Source organism: Odocoileus virginianus, chromosome 1 (assembly GCF_023699985.2).
Source record: "Odocoileus virginianus isolate 20LAN1187 ecotype Illinois chromosome 1, Ovbor_1.2, whole genome shotgun sequence".
Taxonomy (NCBI): domain Eukaryota; kingdom Metazoa; phylum Chordata; class Mammalia; order Artiodactyla; family Cervidae; genus Odocoileus; species Odocoileus virginianus.
Genome location: NC_069674.1, coordinates 99,465,220 through 99,485,714, shown reverse-complemented (window position 1 = coordinate 99,485,714; position 20,495 = coordinate 99,465,220). Strand labels below are relative to the sequence as shown.

At 42.1% G+C, this 20,495-nt stretch overlaps 1 protein-coding gene across 1 annotated transcript in view; it reads right to left on the bottom strand.

Moving 5' to 3' along the window:
• The window catches only part of PON1 (paraoxonase 1), a 31,312-nt gene extending 21,880 nt beyond the window's left edge, over positions 1-9,432 (bottom strand). Inside the window, exon 1 of the mRNA XM_020882682.2 lies at positions 9,297-9,432. Within this exon, the coding sequence (XP_020738341.2) occupies positions 9,297-9,370 (74 nt within the window). The 5' untranslated portion in view covers positions 9,371-9,432. The remainder of the gene's footprint in view (positions 1-9,296) is intronic.
• Between the last annotated feature and the right edge of the window lie 11,063 nt (positions 9,433-20,495).

Sequence of the window (20,495 nt, the reverse complement as noted above, 5' to 3'; positions counted from 1 at the left end):
CTTCAGGGCTCTGTGCCCTTTGGTAGAACAGTAACTATTTCATCAACCATGCCAGGAGCCCTAAGTGGACGCTGGGGTTAAATAACAACATGGGTCCAATTTATTCCATTTGCTGTTTGAGGGCTGCTGACAGATAGGCCTCTTGCCATCTGCCCAGTGTGGTCCCAAAGCCTGGACTGGGCACCTGATTTCAGGTGTGTTACTTGAAAAATGCAGGTGTGCTTAAAGGATTTAAAACTTCAGAAAATCCTACCCAAGGCCAGTGTATTTAAAGGCATTGCATGCACATGGGCACACACACACACACACACAAGTAATTTATTAAATTGGAATGCATAAATGTCATGGGGAACATGTGAGTCAAGGACAAAGGAAAAAAGAACAGCTGTGGGAAGCAGGCACCAGCAGGCTGCCTGGGTGCGTAGCACAGAGCTGTTGAGTTGTTGACGCGGCATTTGAAAGAAATGGACCACCAACCACATTAGCTCAACCAAAAGAAGAAACTTGTTTTTTTTTTTTTTGAGAACTAAGGATAGTGTGCTGCAGTTCATGGGGTCCTAAAGAGGCTGACTAGGACTTAGTGATTGAACAACGACAACAATGATACAATATAGCCAAAGTGAGTAGCAATGCTTATACAATGAGCCCTAGAAATCTTATTTGACTAAAGATAGTCAGGCGGAGAAGTCTCTCACTTGCCTTACTGATAATTTCCTCTCATAGAAGAAAGAGGATGGGTGAAGGGGTGACTAGACACTGAATAAAATTGTTAACAACCTGGTATAAAATAATATGAATTTGGAGGTGACTGATCTTCCATCTTTTCATTCGGAAAAAACTGTAGGGTGTTCCCACTAGTCCTACTACTATGTCATTAGCTAGCATTTTTACCCTCTAATAGGGTCTGAGCTTAAGAGGCTAGCAGTGAGATCTAGAAATCAGCTTTGTTAAAATGCCACAGTTCAATATTAGCATGGAGTAGAGATCTACCAGTTGGAACGCTACAGATCCAGAGGTGAATGGACAGATGAGGAAAGCCTGGCTGCAAGGAGAGCGTGGTCCCTGGATGATGGACACGAACTTGGAAAGCAGACTTCAAAGGCAAGTTGGGATCTGCCTCCATGACTGAGAAAAAAGAGGTATTCCAACAATGGAAATTTGACATTATAGTCACAAAAGTTTGCAGTAAAGAAATAAAAGGGAAAGTCTGGAGCTTTATCAACTTTTCAGACTAAGACCCATATTAGGAAAAGCATTTTATTTGGTGGAAACACACACAGCACATACATACACACATACCTGAAACAAAGTTCGTGTAGGATACTTCCCCTCATCAATGTGATACAGTCTTAATTTTTCTATTCAATTGTTTCATTTATTTAACGATACTGATAATACAAAAAAAAATATTGGTGAGGGTTTGGGAAAACAGGGAACACTATTCCACTGTTGGTGGGAATATAAATTGGTACAGCCACTGTGGAAAACAGTATGGAAGTGCCTCAAAAAGCTAAAAGAACTACCATATGACCCAGCAATTCCACACCTGCATATATGTACTAAGAAAATGAAAACACTAATTTAAAAAGATATCTGCACCTCAGTGTTCATAGCAGCATAATTTACAATAGCCAAGATATAGTCGAGATACAGAAGCAACCTAAGTACACCAACAGATCAGTGGATAAAGATGTAATGTGTATGTGTGTGTGTGCATGTATGAATTTTACACAGTCATAGAAAAATAATGAAATGCTGCCATTTTCAACAACATAGATGGACCTGGAAGGTATTAGGCTTAGTGAAATGTCAGGCAGAGAAAGGCAAATACTGTATATTATCATTTATGTGTGGAATCTAAGAAATAAATGAACGAAGATAACAAGAGAGAAACCAACTCACAGATACAGAGGACAAACTAGTGGTTATCAATGGGAGAGGGAAGTGGGGAGGGGCAATATAAGGGAAGAAGATTAAGAGGTACAAACTATGATCTTTAAGATAAATAAGCTACAAGGATATATTATACAGCACAGAGAACATAGGCAATATTTTATAACTACAAATGGAGTACAATCTATAAAATATTGACTCACTATGCTGGGTACCTGAAAGACTAGTATAATACCATAAACCAACTATATGTTAGTCGCTCAGTCGTGTCTGACCCTTTGTGACCCCATGGACTATAGTTCACAAGGCTCCGCTGTTCATGGAGTTCTCCGGGTGAGAATACTGGAGGGGGTTGCCGTTTCCCCCTCCAAGGGCTCTTCCCACCCCAGGGATCAAAGCTGGGTCTCCCACATTGCAGGCAGATTCTTTACCATCTGAGTCACCAGGGAAGCTATTCTTCAATTTAAAAAATAATAAAATGAAAATAAATAAATAAGGGCTGATCAACTGAACTGATCATAATTTACTAAATTGATTTTGTGATCCACCATTTGAAAACACAGCTTTACAGAAAGCTTGGTGAATATGTAGAGTGCCCCAAGGAACTCAAAGGACAGGTTTACAAGAGGTCATAATCAAGGACAATATAAAGAGGGACACAGAAGAAGAGAGTCAGTGACAAGCCATCAGTGAGTGCATCAAGACTTGAGAAAAATGCCAAGGATAGCCATATTAGAGTCAAAATCACACGGGAAGAAGAGGCTCCGCGGCTTGCAAGGTTCAGTAAGTGTGATGTGCTCACAGAAGACAGACAAATGCAGAGATCACTAGCCTCTGTTCTTAATCAGGCTTCTCTCTCACGGAAGCTGATCTCTAACCTGGAAAAGGCAGAATAATCACAGCTAAAGGGAGCCAGTTGTAGGTAAGGAGGCATTAAGTCAGCACTCAGCTGCTCTTGGTTCAAATTTGTGGCCATGCGTGGGTGCTGTCTCTGTGTGACCCCATGGACTGTAGCCCACCAGGCTCCTCTGTCCGTGGGATTCTCCAGGCAAGAATACTGGAGTGGGTTGCCATGGCCCCCACCAGGGGATCTGCCTGGCCCAGGGATTGAAAACGAGTCTCATGTCTCTTGCATTGGCAGGTGGGTTCTTCACCACCAGTGCCACCTGGGAAGCCCAAGTCTCAACAGACTAATCATTGATACTGTAGTTCAGGTACTGCAATTACTCTGCTTGAATCCTCAAAGCTCTCCCTGAGGTATTGCTTTCCCTGTTTCACAGGTGATGAAGATTAAGTGGCTTTTCAAGTCTACAAAATTCTGAAGTGGCTGAGCTGGGGTTGGAACCCAAGTATGAACGCAAAGATCACCCTCAGTCCTCTGCCCAGCAAAATTTACTGGTATTACTGTTTCCAAAAAGCTGGAAGAAATGCCCAAAGACAGAAGATTGTGTTACTATAATCCAGCTCATGTTTTTCTATTTTACTTTCAATTATCAGGAAATATCTTGTCAAGGGCTTAAGTCCAAACGTTCCAGGTCTAAAGGACAAAGTTCAATGTTTGTGATGTGTCACTGATTAATAAGCTGCTGAACTTTGGCCAGAAAACACATACTCCCTACTATGAATTATTCTTTGCAAATACATGGCAGCTCCTTACAAAAGAAAGTAAGGATCTTTAACTTTGCATTAAGAAATCCATTCTGGAACTTTCCTTGGGCCATATGTACCCTCACGGGTCTATCTTCTGCCACTACACACTCCTCATTCTTGGGACCTACTAATCCTTAAAAGGAAGGAATTTAAATTTGTTATGATTTTACTTGTTTGTTTTATCTTTTTGCTGGGTCTTTGTTGCTCCTCAGGCTTTTTTCTAGTTGTAGCAAATGGGGGCTACTGCTCTTGCTGTGGAGCATGGGTTCCAGGGTGTGATGGCTTTAGCGGTTGCAGAACAAAGGCTCAGTAGTTGTGGCTTCCAAGCTCTAGAGCACAGGTTCAATAGCTGTGGTGCACAGGCTGAGTTGTTCCATGACATGTGGCATCTTCACACTCAGATCAGGGATCAAACACATGTCTCCTGCACTGGCAGGCAGATTCTTACCACTGAGCCATCAAGAAAGCCCTGGAATTTGGATTTGAAATCAGGTACCATGACACCAAGAATCCTCTTCTCTGCATCACTAGCTCATGCAGGTTTTCCCTCCACCTAGTCCTTCCTGCTAATCCACCTGCAAGCTTCCTACTCATGACCAGTCTGCAACTCGTCCTGATCTTTCATGATAGGATTAGTAACCCCTTCATTTATCCTCACAAATCTTCACATATACATCTACAGAGTCTCTTTCCATATTGTTTTGTGGTAATCAGTTTGTAGTCTCATTGCTAACACTAAACTCTGAAATCTGTGACGGAATACTGCATCCTATTCAGTCCTGTGACTTTGCACACAGAGCTCCAGTGAAAAGAAAGTACTTGGGAGACGGCTGCGAATTGTTTTGTGGAATTAGCAGGCTAGTGCATCAGATGGAGAAGGTGATGCTGGTTGCATTGATAGAGGAGGACCAGTGAATTACTTGTTCTTAACCTAGGGTTTCAGTGAGGTCCTACCATAACATATATTCAAATTTCACTCATTTAGTGGATCATTCATAGATAGATTTTTGAGATAGCACATGGCAATAATAAAAACTAACATTTACAGAGTATCTTTCATGGGCCAGATTTTATACATATACCTACTGTGATAGGTATTATGAGCCCATAATATTAAGGTGGAGAAACAGGTTCAAAATGGTAAAGCTGAGGCACGCTGACACCGGGGACTCTTTGCTATAATGCTTGCACCTGGACAAACATCTCCCAGAGCAACAGAAGAAAAACTATAAGGGACTAAAAAGAACTGTATGCAGATGCAGTTGGAACAAATGGTCAACAACATGATGCAAAAAGGACCAAAAATCCAACAGCCACTTATAAGTTGTCAGAGAAAAGCAGGGTACTGCACATGATTCCTACACACAGTTCCATCAGGCAGGTCAGCCGACCACCCAAGCCACCCCCGTGGCCTGACCGCTGGGTTGGCACTTAATCCCACCCCATTTAAGGGACCAGATTGCTCCCCAATCAAGGAGCGAGCAAGGCAAGCTCTTACTTATTTTTACTCCCTGTGCTGCACCACGAGTCTCCCCAAAAACCTTACCTAAATTTCTCCTCTGACCTGTTATCAATTTCTGTTGATTAAAAAGCCCAAGAATCCAGGTCAGTAACAAAGTGACATGAAAGCTGAAGAACTGAGGTCCAGCCCAGGTCTGCTGGAATCCCCCACTATCCTTTTCCTACTAGAGTGTGTTGCCTGGAGTGGGCACGAGGGTAGCAGAAATATTAATGCTATTAATAAATGCTCGCTTTGCTGTTTCCTTGTAATAAAGAGTTTCACGCATTACGTCCTGCAAAACTGCTTCAATGGAGTCTGACTCTTTGTGAACCTGCGGACGGAAGGCCCCAGGCTCCTCTGTCCATGGGATTCTCCAGGCAAGAATACTGGAGTGGGTTGCCATTTCCTCCTCCAGGGTAGCTTCCCAACCTAGAGATTGAACCCGTGTCTCTTATGTCTCCTGCATTTGGGAGGCAGATTATTGACAGCTAGTGCCAGCAATTTAAGAAATGAGGAAGTTGCCCCAGAGATGCATGGTCAACATTCCACACACCAGCGGGCACTGTTTACGTCGTAGTCCACCGGAAGTGCAGTGCGCAAATGCAGTGCGCCTGCGCAGTGAGCAGTCTGCAAAACCTCAGCGGCCATGGGCACAGACGGGCGGGAAAGACGGCTAATCCAAAGGAGCTCCCTTATTTCCTTCCTCTGTGCGGCTGTCACCTCAGAAGCATCTGGGAACCCCTCAAGACACATCTAGTATCCGTCCATGAGTTCCCTCCAGCTCCAGGACTATAGAACTTCTTGCGAACCTTAGTCCCACACGCCACATCCCTGAGGGGAAAAAAAGATGTATCTCCTCCGAGGATTCACCTCAACCTTGCTGCTGGCCTCAGCGTATAATCTTTTCCCTTCTCTCCCTTGGACAGATTCATGATTTTCTCTGAAATTCAGAGGCCTTATCTCTAAAATGCGGATCAAGGTAATTTACTGATCCTCTAGGCTCTCTTTATCTGGTTCTAAGTTGGGGCGGAGGGCCCCAGCAGGATTTGAATGTCCTTTTGAAACCACACACCTCACGTGGGAATTCGAACACAATCTTGCCTCACGTGGGAGACAGGAGCCCAGGTGAACCTCATGTGAGACTCCAGCCCACAATCTTCTGATTGAAACCGTGCACCTAGTCTCCGGACTTCATGAAGTTCAGGAGAGGCAAAGTGAAAGGTAAGAAGTAGATTTATTAATAGCCTTTGTAAAGAAGTTGCCGGGCAATGGGGCGTGAGAAGATGGTCGTGTCTCAGGTTTCGGGCGAGCTCCTGAGACGGGCTGCCAAGTGAGGGTGCTTGGCTCCGGGCAGGAAAGACGGCAAGAGCGAGCCAGAGTCGAGAGGGGAGACACAGAAGGCCGAGACACAATGCCGGCGCCTTGGCTGTCTCGGAAGGCAAGGGTGGGGGGGGGCGGGGCGCAAGGCGGGTGGCTGCTTTTTATGGACTGGGTGATTTCATATGCTAACAAGTGGGAGGATTATTCCAGCAATTTCAATAAAGGGTAGGGGATCTCCAGGCACTGGGTCACCGCCCACTTCCTGGCTTTCTATGGTCAGTCTCAGAACTGTCATGGCGCCTGTGGGCGTGGCTTTTTGCATATGCTAACCTACCACAAGGAGCGCATAATGAGGCTCCAGTGGCTGGAAGTTGAAGCTTCCAACATGTTGAGTCTGCTCGGTTTTATCCCTTGGACAGACTTTTGTCCCGTCCTAAACAGCTAAGTGGTTCTTTCAAAGGTTGTGCACACCCCCTTCCCTCCTGTCTCACTTTGGAGATTTGCATACAAATCCCCTGAGGAGCTTGTGAAATAAGACTAGTTCTGATTCCATAGTGCGAGGTGGGGCCTGAGATTCTGCTAGTCCTGGGAGCTCCAGGTGATGCTCAGTGGTCCATGGTCGGTCCACTTTCCCTTCCTCCCCCATCTGAGCTGCTTGAAGGTTCTGCACCACCCTGCAACCCCATAACCACCCATCGTCCTGTTGTTTAGTTGCTAAGTCATAGCTGACTCTTCGCAACCCCATGGACTGTAGCCCGCCAGGTTCCTCTGTGTATGGGATTTCCCAGTCTAGAATACTGGAGTGGGTTTCCACTCCCTTCTCCAGGGAATCGTCTCCACCCAGACATCAAACCTGCATCTCTTGCATCTCCTGCATTGGCAGATGGATTCTTTACCACTGAGTCACCCATCCTCCCAGCTGCACATTATTCCTACTCTGCTCTCTGTTCTAGCCCTCTTTTTCATTCAAAAACCACAGGTCCACCCCATGGCCACGTTCTTTTCCTTCTCGGTCATCTGATTACAGCCAGAAGTTAAAGGACTGAGGCTCCCTCCCCACGTGCTAGACCCCGGTGGTGAAAGTAAAACAGGGAGTTCTCACTCCAAACCAGACCTGGTCTTCCCACTGCAGCGTGCCCATGGCTCTGGGAGGTGCCCTAATCACAGGCAAGGCTACCAAGGGGACGTGCAGAGACTGAGATTATGTTAAGCTATGACTTTAGTGTGCTCTGGTCCCTTCAGACTAATCACAGTCAGGCTTGGGGGTCCAGAGACCTGCTGCCCACGGCCAGACCTCAACTTCTGTTGAAATTGAAGTCTTGGTGCAAATCAGTGATATGGAATAATTGGTCTCAAACAGTATCCCAGGAGTTATACAGGTGGTACCAAGAAAGGGAGTAAAGGATGTGGGCAAATAAGTCTGTGAAATGACAAAGCAAAATTATTTTGTGTATTTTGTTACTGAAGGACTTTTCAAAGTGTTTAGTGTGACAGAATGCACTGTCAGTCTCTAGGAAAAGGCTAGAATAGACATTTCCCAAATTTACTTTGTCTAAGGAACCTATTTTTTTAATAGAGCATGTTTTGCGACTTGTGTGTGTTCCAAGGAACAAACTTGGGGAAATATAGGCTGGCTCAAATAGGCTAAGATTTCATGTTGAGAGAGAAACTTTTTAGGGTAGTAGTGGTAAAGCTATATTTTATGTATATATATGCACATATATACACACATATATATTGTATTTACATACATGTATTAATATTATATATAATGCATAATGTATATAAGTATATATTCTTCTTTGACAACAAATAGTACCATGATTAGTGAAAATCCACAAACTTTAATTTTTACATGATTAAAAATCCCAAATCACTGTGTTTTTTACTTTTTACTAAGTTTGTGATTCCAAAAGTAACCAACAATTAGAAAAGAAAATACCAATATTTACAAAAACCTATTCTGAATGGTCTTTTTCCAAAAGTCCAAAATGTTGAGTTTGATTTTTAGTAATGTTTTACTTCAAAGTCAATAATGAGGTATTACTGATTAATTGTTAGGGTTAGGATGATCTCTAGACTTTGAACCCCTATTAAAAAGTTATTATGAAACTACTGATACTTTCTTAGAAAACTTTTCCCCCTTGTATAGTCCTTAAAGATTTATAAAACCTTTAAGGGAAGCAGAATACTTCTAAGCAGGGCAGGTTTCCCTTTAAGGGAAGCAGGACACATTTATTAAATACTTACTATATCCCAAGCACATTGTTAGGTGCTTCTTATATGAGGTTTTGGTGATGCAATAGCCAATATACACTGATATTCATGAAAAATGTGAGAGATCCTACAATGCAAGGGACACAGCAAGAAACCAGGACATCAAGATCTCTCCTCTAACCCCGACACATCTCCACTGGAGCAGGTGGCCATGTTTGTGCCCGTTCCTTCCCATCTGCCCCACTGCACACGGGAGTTTTCTGTCTCTCAGGGAGCCCTCAAACCGAGCATCTCCAAGCTGGGAAGTTTTCTGCCACGGCCAGGCAACTGAGGCTGGAGCTTCTTCCCTAATTCTCACAACATCAGGGGCCCCTCCAGTCTGGTTATTTATTTTGCAGCAAATCTGAGAAGTGAATCTGTCGCCAAGATACATCAGTATTTATGAAAAATTAATTGGTGTGTGACAACAGCTTGGCCACTCACACCAAAGACAGTCGTCGTCTTAACCTCTCTCCCAGGCCATGAGCAAGGGTGTTCGGGTGGTTGGGGAAAATTGGATATTTATGAAATCGCTTTGGGATGTACATCCAGCAGTTGCCTTCTGATTTTCTAAGAGCCTGGAGCAGCTTGGGAGTGGGGGATGAGGGGGGAAGCGTCCCAGGTCTGGCTAGTGGATAGGACAGACAGGACGGGGGTGGGCTGCTATCCAACTCACAGATAAGAAGACCGGTGATCCTTGAAGAATGCCAGCCCCAGCCCCAAGAGGGTGAGCACCAACAGCTTCGCCATGGCCTGGGACAGGCGGCGGCAGGATGGACGGATGCACAGACTGGAGAAGGGACTGGAGAAGGGGTGGAGACCCTGCGCACCCGCAGCTAGGGCCGCTCGGGGGTTGGCCCCACCCCGTCCCTGGGCGCAGCTCCCGCCCGCCCTGCTCCGGGACTGCGGGAACTTGGTTGGGGTCAGTGCCTGCAGCCTGGTGCTGTGCGCCCCGGATGCTTTAAAGAGAACCAGCTACTTAGAGCGGGCAGAAAGGGGAGAATAGGCAGGTCGGGGGAAATGGAGAGTTGTGGGAAAGGAGAGCCAGGCTTTGAGGAACGCTCACTTTGTGCTAACAACGTCCTAATCCTGTGACTCAGAGGGGTTCCGTAACTTGATCACTGTGACTAAGCCAGAAAAGGCACAAAAGGAAGGGAGGGCTGTGATTGCAACCTCTTAAGATACAAGTTTATTCTCTCCTGACTACCACCACGTGGCTCCATCAGACACTTGCATATCAAGCTTCTCTTTCAGCACCACTCATCAGATACCTCTCTATGGTGTTCATTCATTCCAGACTCTTGACTGACACTGAGTACCTGTTATGTGCCAGCAATCAGTAAATATATCATAAAAATATGCTGTGGATGATGCATGTTTGCATTATGGGGATGCACATCCTCTGTGGAGAACAATAAGGCAGGGAAAGGCATAGAGCAGGCATACTGAGGTGCCCTTTAAGAAAGGGGTGTCTGGGGAGGCATCACTGATAAGGCGACTTCTGAGCAAAGCAGGGTAGGAAGTGCCTCTACCCTCTGCCTTCTCTCCTGTTTCCATGAATGAGAGTTTCCTGTTCATGAAAGACCATCTCTTCCCTTTGCTCTGGGTTTCTTGTTTTTTTATTTCCTTCTCAAGAATTTTGGTCCCAGTTACAACTTCTCTCTCCTATAACATCTTCCTCTTCTCTGGAATATTGCCATTAGAAACAGGCATGCTTTAGGTTCACTCATAGTTTTCTGGGGAAAATACTTTTTGATCCCACATTTTAACTACCTACTGCTTGCTTTCTCTGCTGCTTCTGTAAAAAAAAATTGATAAAATCTCTTAGACTTGTCAACAGTTGCTGCTTCCATTTTATCACCTTTTGTAACAGATTAATGATGGCCACAAATTCTTTGACACTCTTTCTATAGAAAAGTGTGGTACAAGATCCGTCTTTTGACATTGGTGCTATCTCTGTGAATGCCTTAATTTATAGAATGTAGTGGTGCTGTCCAAGTTTTCAGGCATAGCCTTAGAGACCAGGGGCCTCCATCTCTTGTCACTCAAACACTTACTCTTACATCTTGAGCTTCTGCTTAATAAATCTGACAGCCTCACTGGTGTGTCCACATGAAAGGGTCTGAGCATGTGGAGAGGGAAAGTGGCCAGCTAAGGCCAGCCTTCTAGCTATCTCCACCAAGGTGCTGGGGACAACTGAAGCCTTCTTGGACCCCTGAGACTTGTCCAGCCACCCAGAGAGTATCACTGAGGCAGGATCCCAGTTGAAACCACATGAGGCAGAAGAATCAACCTGCTGAATCTTGCCCAAATTTCTTACTCATTGTGTGTAGGAAAATAAGTTTTTGGTTTGGTAACTGATTTTAGGAAGTATCTTTAACCTCCCATACTCCACTTGACCATTCTAATAGAGCTTGTGTTCCTTCAGCTCAACCATGGAATTGGCTCTTACTAAACCACTCATAACATCTATGTTACCCAGTCCAGTGGTTACATCTATGCTGTAATCATACTCAACTTTTAACCACATTGGGCACAGATCACCACTTCCTTCTTTTTCAATACTTTCTCTTGTATTCGTGATCCCACCCTATCCATCTTTCCTCTGCCTTTCTGGTCTTCTTTGCAGGGTCCTCCTGTCATTGACCTCAAAATAATGAAGCCCTCGGACTAGTTTTGAGATATCTTTCTACATTCTTCCTCAAGGTGGCCCCATCCATTCCAGTAGATTTACATGCCATCAGTATGCTGGAGTTTCAGAAATGTACACACCTAACTCAGGTCACTTGCTGTGGCTCTAACAGATCCTCTTTGATCTATCTAGCTAAAGTAGCACGTGCCGCCTTCAGCAGCATCTTGCTATCTCATTTTTTTCAATCACTTTTTGTTTCTGAAGCCAGCTCGTTAATTTATTTATACTTTGTTGCTGCCTAATGGAATGGAAGCTCCTTGAGGTCAGAGTTTCTGTCTTTTCTGTACTGTGACCCCAGGGCATAAAAAAGAGGCTGGCAAAAAGTGGTCCCTTATTAGACATTAGGCTGGTTGGCTGGTGAACATATACCTTCCCAGGTAGCGCAGTGGTGAAGAATCTGCCTGCCAATGCAGGAGACACAGGAAGTGCAGGTTTGATCCCTGGGTAAGGAAGATCCTCTGAAGTAGGAGATGCAAGCCACTCTAATATTCTTGCTTAGAGAATCCCATGGTCAGAGGAACCTGGTGGGCTACAGCACTCACTCTGTGCTCACCTGCTGGCTGCCTGGTTGATGCTTCCACTGGGGTTTCTTATAGTCTCTTCAAAATGTCTCCAAACCAGAATTATTGATTCCCTCACACCAGCGTGTTCTATCCTCCAAACCCTCCACACTTTAGTAAATGGCACCACTACCATCTGGTTGCTCAAACACCAAACCTAGATGTTTTTGTTCATCCATCTCTTTCTCTCACATCTCCTTACCCAGGCGTATCAGTCATAGGCTCTACTTCTGTATTAATTGTTTACTGCTGCATAGCAAATTACATAAAAATCTCACAGTCAAAAGACATTTATTGTCTCTTGATAAACCCATAGTTTCAGCTTGCAGGCAGCATATCCTGGCATATATCAACTTCTATAATCCTGTGAGCCAGTTCCACAATAAATCCCCTCTTATCTCTCTCTATCCATCCTCTTTTTCTGGAGAACCCTGACTAATAGAGCTGTGCTTGTGTGCTAAGTCGCTTCAGTTATGTCCGACTCTTTGGGACACTATGGACTGTAGCCTGTCAGGCTCCTCTGTCCATGGGATTCTCCAGGCAAGAATACTGAAGTAGGTTGCTATGCCCTCCTCCAGGGGAATCTTCCCGACCCAGGGATTGAACCCACATCTCCTATGTCTTTTGCATTGTCAGGTGAGTTCTTTACCACTGATGCTACCAATAGAGTTGTAGTCTCATCTGAAAGCTCTACTAGGATGGGATGGAGGGGATGAGATTAGCTTCCAAGATCACTCACATAGTTCTTGGCAGATTGCAATTCTGCTTCATGGACCTTGCCACAGAGTTGCAGCACAACAAGGTAGCTGGTGTCCCTCAGGATAAGCTATCTACCCAAGCAAGAGAGTGTGCCTCCCAAATGGAAGCCACAATCTATTAACAACCTAACTACAGAAGTAACACCCCTCAGTGTCTGCCCTAGACTCTTTACTAGAAGCCAACAACTATCTCCAGCCCCCCTTTTGGAGAGAGGAATTAAGCTCCCTCTCTTGAGGGGATGCATATCAAAGAATGTGTGGGCTTACCTTTAAAACCACCCCAGGTTCCAAATCAATCCTGAATCAGGCCGCGTCTCCCCTTTTCCACTGATCATCACTGATCCGGGCCACTATTGTCTGTAGGCTCAAACAGCCTCGCCAGTGTTCTGTCTCTAACCCTCCAGTCCATTCTCCGCACTGCAGGTGATTTTTAAAAAATGTGAACAAGACCGCATCATTTCCCTGCCTCAAGGCCTCCCTGCTGTGGCTTCTCATTTTACTTTACCATCGTAGCCTAAAAGGCCACGTGAGATCTGGCCTTGTGCCTGTGATCTGACCTGATTTCTTATCCTCCACTCATGAATGTTCCAGGAATATTAGCCTTCTTATCTTTCTGTAAACATGCCAAATATATTGTACCTCATCATTCTTGCCTTTGCTAGTCTTTCGCTAGAATATTCCCCCATTCCCTTGCCTGCTCCCTGACTGCTCCTTGATTTTCTCTTTCTTGTCATTCAGGTCTTAGCTGAAAAGTCATTTCTCCTGAAAGGCCTTTCTAGCGTCACTCTGTAGTAAGCTCCTTTTGCATCTTCTGCCCACCACCAGTCACTAAGACCTCAGAGCTGATATGAAATGGTTGGCACCAGTAGAGAAGTACTGGTTATTAGAATAGTGATATCTTTCTGTACTGGTTGGCAAATACTTCTTCAAACCTCCCAAGGAATCCTTCACAATGCTGACCATTTCCCGTCTTTGGAAAACCTCCGCCCCCTGTCCGCCCCACACCCCAGGGGGAACCAGTGACTAAGGAGTTACTGCCTGGCACAGTAGAGTCTCCAGGACACTCCTCCCATGGAGTGCCCTGCTTAATTTGAGAGTCTGAGAACGTGCGATACCAGGTGTTAAGGACTTTGACTGTCAGCCCTGCCTTCACAGCAGCCTTCGCCGTAAGAGACTATCTTGTTTCGCTGTTTGCTCACTTGTGTGCAGCCTGCTTCCCTTTGTTAGTACTTAAACTTGAGGAAGGCACAGGCTTTGACTAATTTGTCATCTTTCTTCTCAACTCCTAATCAATTTCTGGCACATAATAGGTGTTCAAAAATTTGGAGAAGGGGTAAAAGAAGGGATGAATGGCAAAGGATGAGGATGAAGGAAGAAAGACATGGGACTAAAGGGTGGATTGAAGAATAGAGAAGAGATGCCACTTCCTACTCCTCTGATTTGGTTGATTTGTTAACTAATTCATTCATTGTATAAGTTATATAGTATATGAGTATCCTTTTCAATTTGTTTGTTCTACTCTGTCAGACCTTAGAGCACAGATTCTTAACTTTGCTTGAAGGGACTCAACCAGCCTTGAAACTGCTGAAGGCAGTAAAGCCCCTCCTTGGAGTCACACATCCAGAAAACACTCACATGCCCTTTCAGCGGTTTCACATGTCCAGCCTTGAAGCCTGTGATGACCAAGGGCAGAGATCAAGAATCCTTGTCCAAAAAAAGGTGAAAACTCTTGACCAATGAATGATTTCCTGTGGACTGTCAATTACTTTGAAATGACCTACTCTCTGAAACTCTTGCTCTGTACCTACTCTTTTGTTTGAAACAATTTTTTCGAAAACCTCTCTATTCCTCATGGTTGACATGTCCACATCTTACTTGTTCTTTCAGGTGTCAGTTTAGAACTTACTTCAGGTAGTCTTTCTTGACCCTGAAATCTTAAATACCCTTCTCATATACACAATGCTTCTTTATTATTCTTACCACTCTGTGTATTATTAGTATCATATTACTGTTTCATTTTATTCACTAAAACAAATTGTTATAGTTTGATTGTTATAGTCTGATACCTTTTATAGTCTAGTCTGATAGATACCTGGTATAGTCTAGTCTGATAGCTACCTCGTCTGATACCTTCATTGTTATAGTCTGATACCTGGTATAGTACCTAACAGAGGTTAGATGCTTAATATATGTTGTTCAATAACTGAATAAATGTTTGACAGCCATTCCTGGAGCCTCTGGAATACTTTAATATGCCATAATTTATTAACTTTAAAGTATCATAGGTCTTATGTTTATTATTTTATTATTTTAATTGTTTTGTTATTTTATGTGCCACTAGAAAAGAAAAAACTATCAATCTGCAACATAATTCTTTAAAAACTATCAATTATACAGTGATTTCCTATTTAAGAGTTGTTAAAATGTATAAAAAATTATAATGGAGTCCATTAAAGACAGAAGTTTAAAATTAATGGGAAGCTTTGCAGGTTTTTTAAACTTAGAATTCCTTTTTATCACAGCAACTTATAATCTAATATTTTTAAAAGTCCTGTCTCAGATATCACCCAGACTTTTATAATTCATTTCCTTTGCTCTTTTACTCCTCACATGCTAAATAGTTATTTACCCACATTGACATGTTAGTTCTTAAATATATTTGGTAAAAAGCACATCTACTAATTCTTACACAAACCTGAACTACTGAATATTCAGTAGAACCTGTCAATGCACTGGCAGAGAGCCAGAACCAAATCTGCCAAGCTTAATTCTGCAGGCACAGAGAGTTGATTTTGTGGCTGCACTTGCTATTCTTCCTTTAGAAGTTGCTGAACCTGGTTGGCAGTAATTGCAATGTTCTCAAGTGTCTGTAAGTATAAAATTCCAATGTCCTGAAAACTCCAATAACACCATTCTGCTTGAGGCGTCTCTAGTAAAAATACAAAACGAAAAAAAGCCAATTCAGAAACCACCGGAGTTGAATCCTGGATTCATGGTCATTTTCTGAAATTCTATAGTAGCAGAAATAAAATGAAGATAATTCCTATGGGTTTATTAAATGAAATAAATGGAGAAAATCTGTGAAACTGCTCTGCAGAAATAAAGCAACTGCAGTGCAACTAATAAAGTTCTATCCAAGTATAGAAAAAAGTTTAAAAAGTGTTTTCACCTCACAACATCCTGGTAGGTGAGATAGGGCCAATGTTACTATGCCCAGTTTATGCAAAGTCACTAAGTTAGGAAATGTAGGCATTTCAGATATGTATGTCCGGCTTTGGTGACCCTAAATTTAAGTGCATCTAAAGACAGAAAGTGTTAGTCACTCAGTCGTGTCTGACTCTTTGCGACCCCATGGACTGTAGCCTGCCAGGCTCCTCTGTTCATGGAATTCCTGACCCAGGGATCAAACCTGCTTCTCCTACAATGCAGGAAGATTCTTTACCATGTGAGCCATCAGGGAAGCCCATGGGTTTGCAAAGAGTCAGACATGACTGAGCGACTAACACTTCAGAAATAGAATTTCAAAGTATGTAAAGCAAAAACAGACTACTACACCACTTCACAACAGTTATCTAAGCATTAAACAGTTATCTAATTCATCTCAAAAACTGAAAAACATAAAGTTGAATGATAGAAATAATAAAAAAGACCAGCAATCTATGAAATAGAAAACAAAGAGAGAATACCCATTGTGTAGAAAGTTGTTCAGTCATAATGATGAGGTCCTGATACATGCTACAACATGGTGGCACTTTGAAAATATTATGCTAAGTGAAAGAAGACCGTGTATTATGACTCCATTTATATGAAATAGCCAGGATAGGTAAATGCACAGAGATAGAAAGCAGCTAGTTGTTACTAGGAGTAGGGGAAAAGGGTAACAGAGAGTCATGGCTTGATGGACATGGGTTTCCTTTTTGGGGTAAGGAAAATATTCTGACACTAAACAGTAATGATGGTTGCATGACACTGTGAATGTATTAAATGCCACTGAATTGTATATTTCCAAATGGTGGATTTTATGTTATGGGGGTTTTACCACATTAAAAAAGTCAGAGGACAAATCTTTAGTAAGACAGAGAGAGGTTAGAAAATCTAAAGAGAATATTACCACAGATCCTAAAAATCTTTTTATAAAATAAAAATGTATTATGAACTACTTTATTCCACTAAATTTGAAAAATTAGATGAAAATAATGAAATTCTAAACTTACAAAAGATACACAAGAAGAAACAGGAAAATCTCAATAATTGTACATTTATTAAAGACATTGAATCTACTATTTTAAAGAAAGAAAGTGGAGCAACAGGATCTCTCCAGCGTTTAGTGGAATGACTACCTTGCTGCACATATGCTTGTGTGGAACGAAATGTATGTGCTAGACGTGAGTGTATCCTACTACTAACTCCAATTCTGCATGTATACCCAACAGAAATGTTTACATATGTGTGTTAAAATACATTGTACAAGAAGGTTCATTGCAGCTTAGTTTATAATTAAAAAAAACAAACTGGATGCAGCATAAGTGTTCATCAGTAGTAGAATGGATAAATAAATTGTGGGATATTCATACAATGAAATACGCAATAAATGAAAAAGAATACTGCAGTGTGCTTACAGAGGCTTACAGCAATGGTCTGTTTATCACTTAGGCCACGTGTCCATTGCAGGTTGGCTGCGGCTCTGCTTCCTGTCATCACCAATCCAGGATACAGTCTAGCAGAGCAGAGGGCATCTACGGCATTACCAGTTTGGAGGCAAACAGAAAAGAGACACAGTGAAACATGTACACTTGATGTTTCTACCTGGAAGAAGTGGCGTGTGTTACTTTACCAACATTTCGTGGGCCGTAGTAAGCCATGTGGCCACTCTTTAAGTTCAGTAGCACAGAGATGGATCACCAGCCCACTGAGAATAGCATACCAAGAAGAGAACAAGGATATTTGGGCAACAGTTATCCAACCTACCGTAGAGGTTGGGAAAGTGAATATCTAGCTTTTCTCTTGGGCTGATGGGCATCAAGGTGAAAATCAATGTCTGGTTCCTTGGAAGTAGAGGATTTCAAAAGCTCATGTTTTATTGAGAGAGTGCTCATCAGGAAAAATTCTGGAAAGCAGTGAAGGTAGCAAGACAAGAAAAGGAAAAAGATCAAAATATTTAAACCTATTAATGGTAGGGCACATCTAACTTTACTGTTTCCATTAATTCTATAATGTGTGTGTTTGTGTGTGTGTCTTCCACCATACAGTGTGATTTATTTTCAGTACCAGGACAGTCTTCAGATTCACTACAGAAGCCACTCTTTTTTTCTATAGTGAAAATTGCCAGCAGTCCAGAGAATGTTCCATCTGTACTTCATTTAGGTTTTACTTCTTAATGGAATCAATGACATTTTACAGGTTCTTGTGATACACCAGTTAGCTGTTAGAAACCGCAGTGCTTCATTTCCCAAAATCATCCCTGAGGAACCCAGCTTTTTCTGCTCTGTCTGCTCTGTCGTAGAGAGTATCAAATTGTGTGTTAAAAGTTTCCATTACATTCTCTATTCCTACTTAAGCATGTAGGACTTGGATTTCCTCACTTGCCCTTTTCTATGCTAATTATGGTCTTTTACATCTCCAATAAATTATTTTCTAAACAACCTCATTTCATGGCAAAATTGAATTTTGGCAAAAAGTAAGTGATTTGTTTTTTGCTGTGGACAATTTCATGAAGTATTGTGATGTATAATAGTTTGAACACAAGTACATCAATAATATTATGTGTGCAACCAGGTCTTTTGTGATGGTGTGGTAGCGACACTAACTCAGCACCTTCCACCTCTTTTAAAACATCCTTTGGGTACAGAGTTTTAAAATCCTGGCTACATATTCGAATCATGTAGGGAGATTTTATAACATAACAGTGTCTGAACTTCAGCTGGGGTGTGGTTGAATATGGGGGGAGTCAGATACCACTCTTCTCATGCCTTCTTGCCCTTCAGAGGTGGTAACTAGAACCTAAACTTCCACAGCTCTTGAAGTAACAGTCCAGGATGTGATTTTGTGCCTCAACTCAGAAGGGCTTGAGCAAGACAGAAATTTGAAACCTTGAGCAAAGAAGCAGTATAGCAAGCATCTGCTCTGCTAGTTTGGCTGCAGGCGTGGTTCTGGATCCTACAGTTCTTATGATTCCTTGAGCTCTGGGTCTTACTTACCGTGGCCAAAATTAGCTACACTCCCACAAACAGTGCATGAAGTTCCATATACCCTTAACTTTCTGTCAACACTCGACGATATTGAGTCTTTTAATTTTGCTAGTCTAATAGGTAGAAAGTAATTTAAGAGTGCTGTTTTAATTGGCACTTCTCTGATAATTGAAAATTCTAAGCTTTTCATGTGCTTCATTTTCCCCCCCTCTTCTGCAAATTGCCTCTTCACATTATTGCTGTTATTCCTTGGGGTTAGTGTCTCCACTTTGTTATTCTCAAGAGTTCTAGTATATTCTACTCTTTAATATGTTGTCAGTTTAACATTTCAAATATTTCTCATTCTGATATTCATCTATAATCTTTGTGAGTGGCATCCTTCACTGAATGGAAATCCTTAACTTTGATGGTTCAATCAACTTTCTTGTCTTAGAGTTTCTATTTTTGAAACATGTGTCAGAAGTCATTCCCTATCCTTAGGTCATAGATACTCTCCTATATTGTCTTCTATTAACTCTAAAGGTTATAGTGTTGATCCTTGCTGAGTAGTTACCTAGTGATGTTAGGTAGGACATAGTTTTATTTCCTTGCATAATGTGAGCTGGTTTTCCCACTTCCATTTCCTAAACAAGCATCCTTACCCTATTAATTGGTGCTGCCAATTTTATCTTACTTGAATTCCACAGGCAGAAATATGTTTCTCAGATCTCTTTTCTATTCCATTGGTCTGTTTTTCTTTTTCTTGCACAAATACTAAACTGTTTTTATTATTAGACCTATACCTGCCCTTCATTTTTATTTTCTGAAATTGACTTAGCTTGTCCATACACATAAAAAATCTATCATGAGGTACATTGTATATACTCAAAAGTGTATAATATATATATATATATAGTTATAGAAAAATTATAAAGAAATATCAATGTAAACCATCATCCAAGTCAGGAAGTGCAACAATGCCAGCACTCCAGATGTTTTCCTGTGTATCTTGGCCTGACTACAATCCCACCTTCCCTAGAGGCAACCACTATCCTAACTTTTGTGATAACCACTATCTCCCTGTTCTCTCTAATGTAACCATCTAAGCATGCATCCCCAAACAGCACTGTTTAATTTTGCCTTCTTGGGATTCCTTCCAAATAAAATCATTTTAATACTTTTTGTATTAATTTTTATTTTCTTTAGCTCAACATTATTCATGAAGTTCATCCATGTTTCAAATAGCACTAGTTGTATACTGTTTCATTGTATGAATTTACTACCGTCTGTTTATCCATTTCAACTTTATTAACATTTGGTTATCTCTAGTATTGTTTCTTTTACTTTGAAAAACTTTTATTACAAACTCAATTTCTTTAATGGTAATAGAATTATGATTTATAAACTCGTCTTGAGTCAGTGAAGGAACTATGATAGAGGACACTAGCTACTTACCCAAACCCTTCCTCTCTGGGCACAAGGAGACCCGTCCGAACTAAATTTCCCAGCTTCCCGTCCAGTTAGGTATTCCCCTATGATGTCCATTATTAATAGAGTGTCAGTAGAAGTGCCATTTCCAGGTTGGGCCTGAAGATATTTGGCATGTTTCTGCATACTTTCTTTTGCTTTTCTTTGGGATGGAAACCAATATGATGATTGTTCATGCAGATGTTAATGCCCTACAAAATATACTCTCTT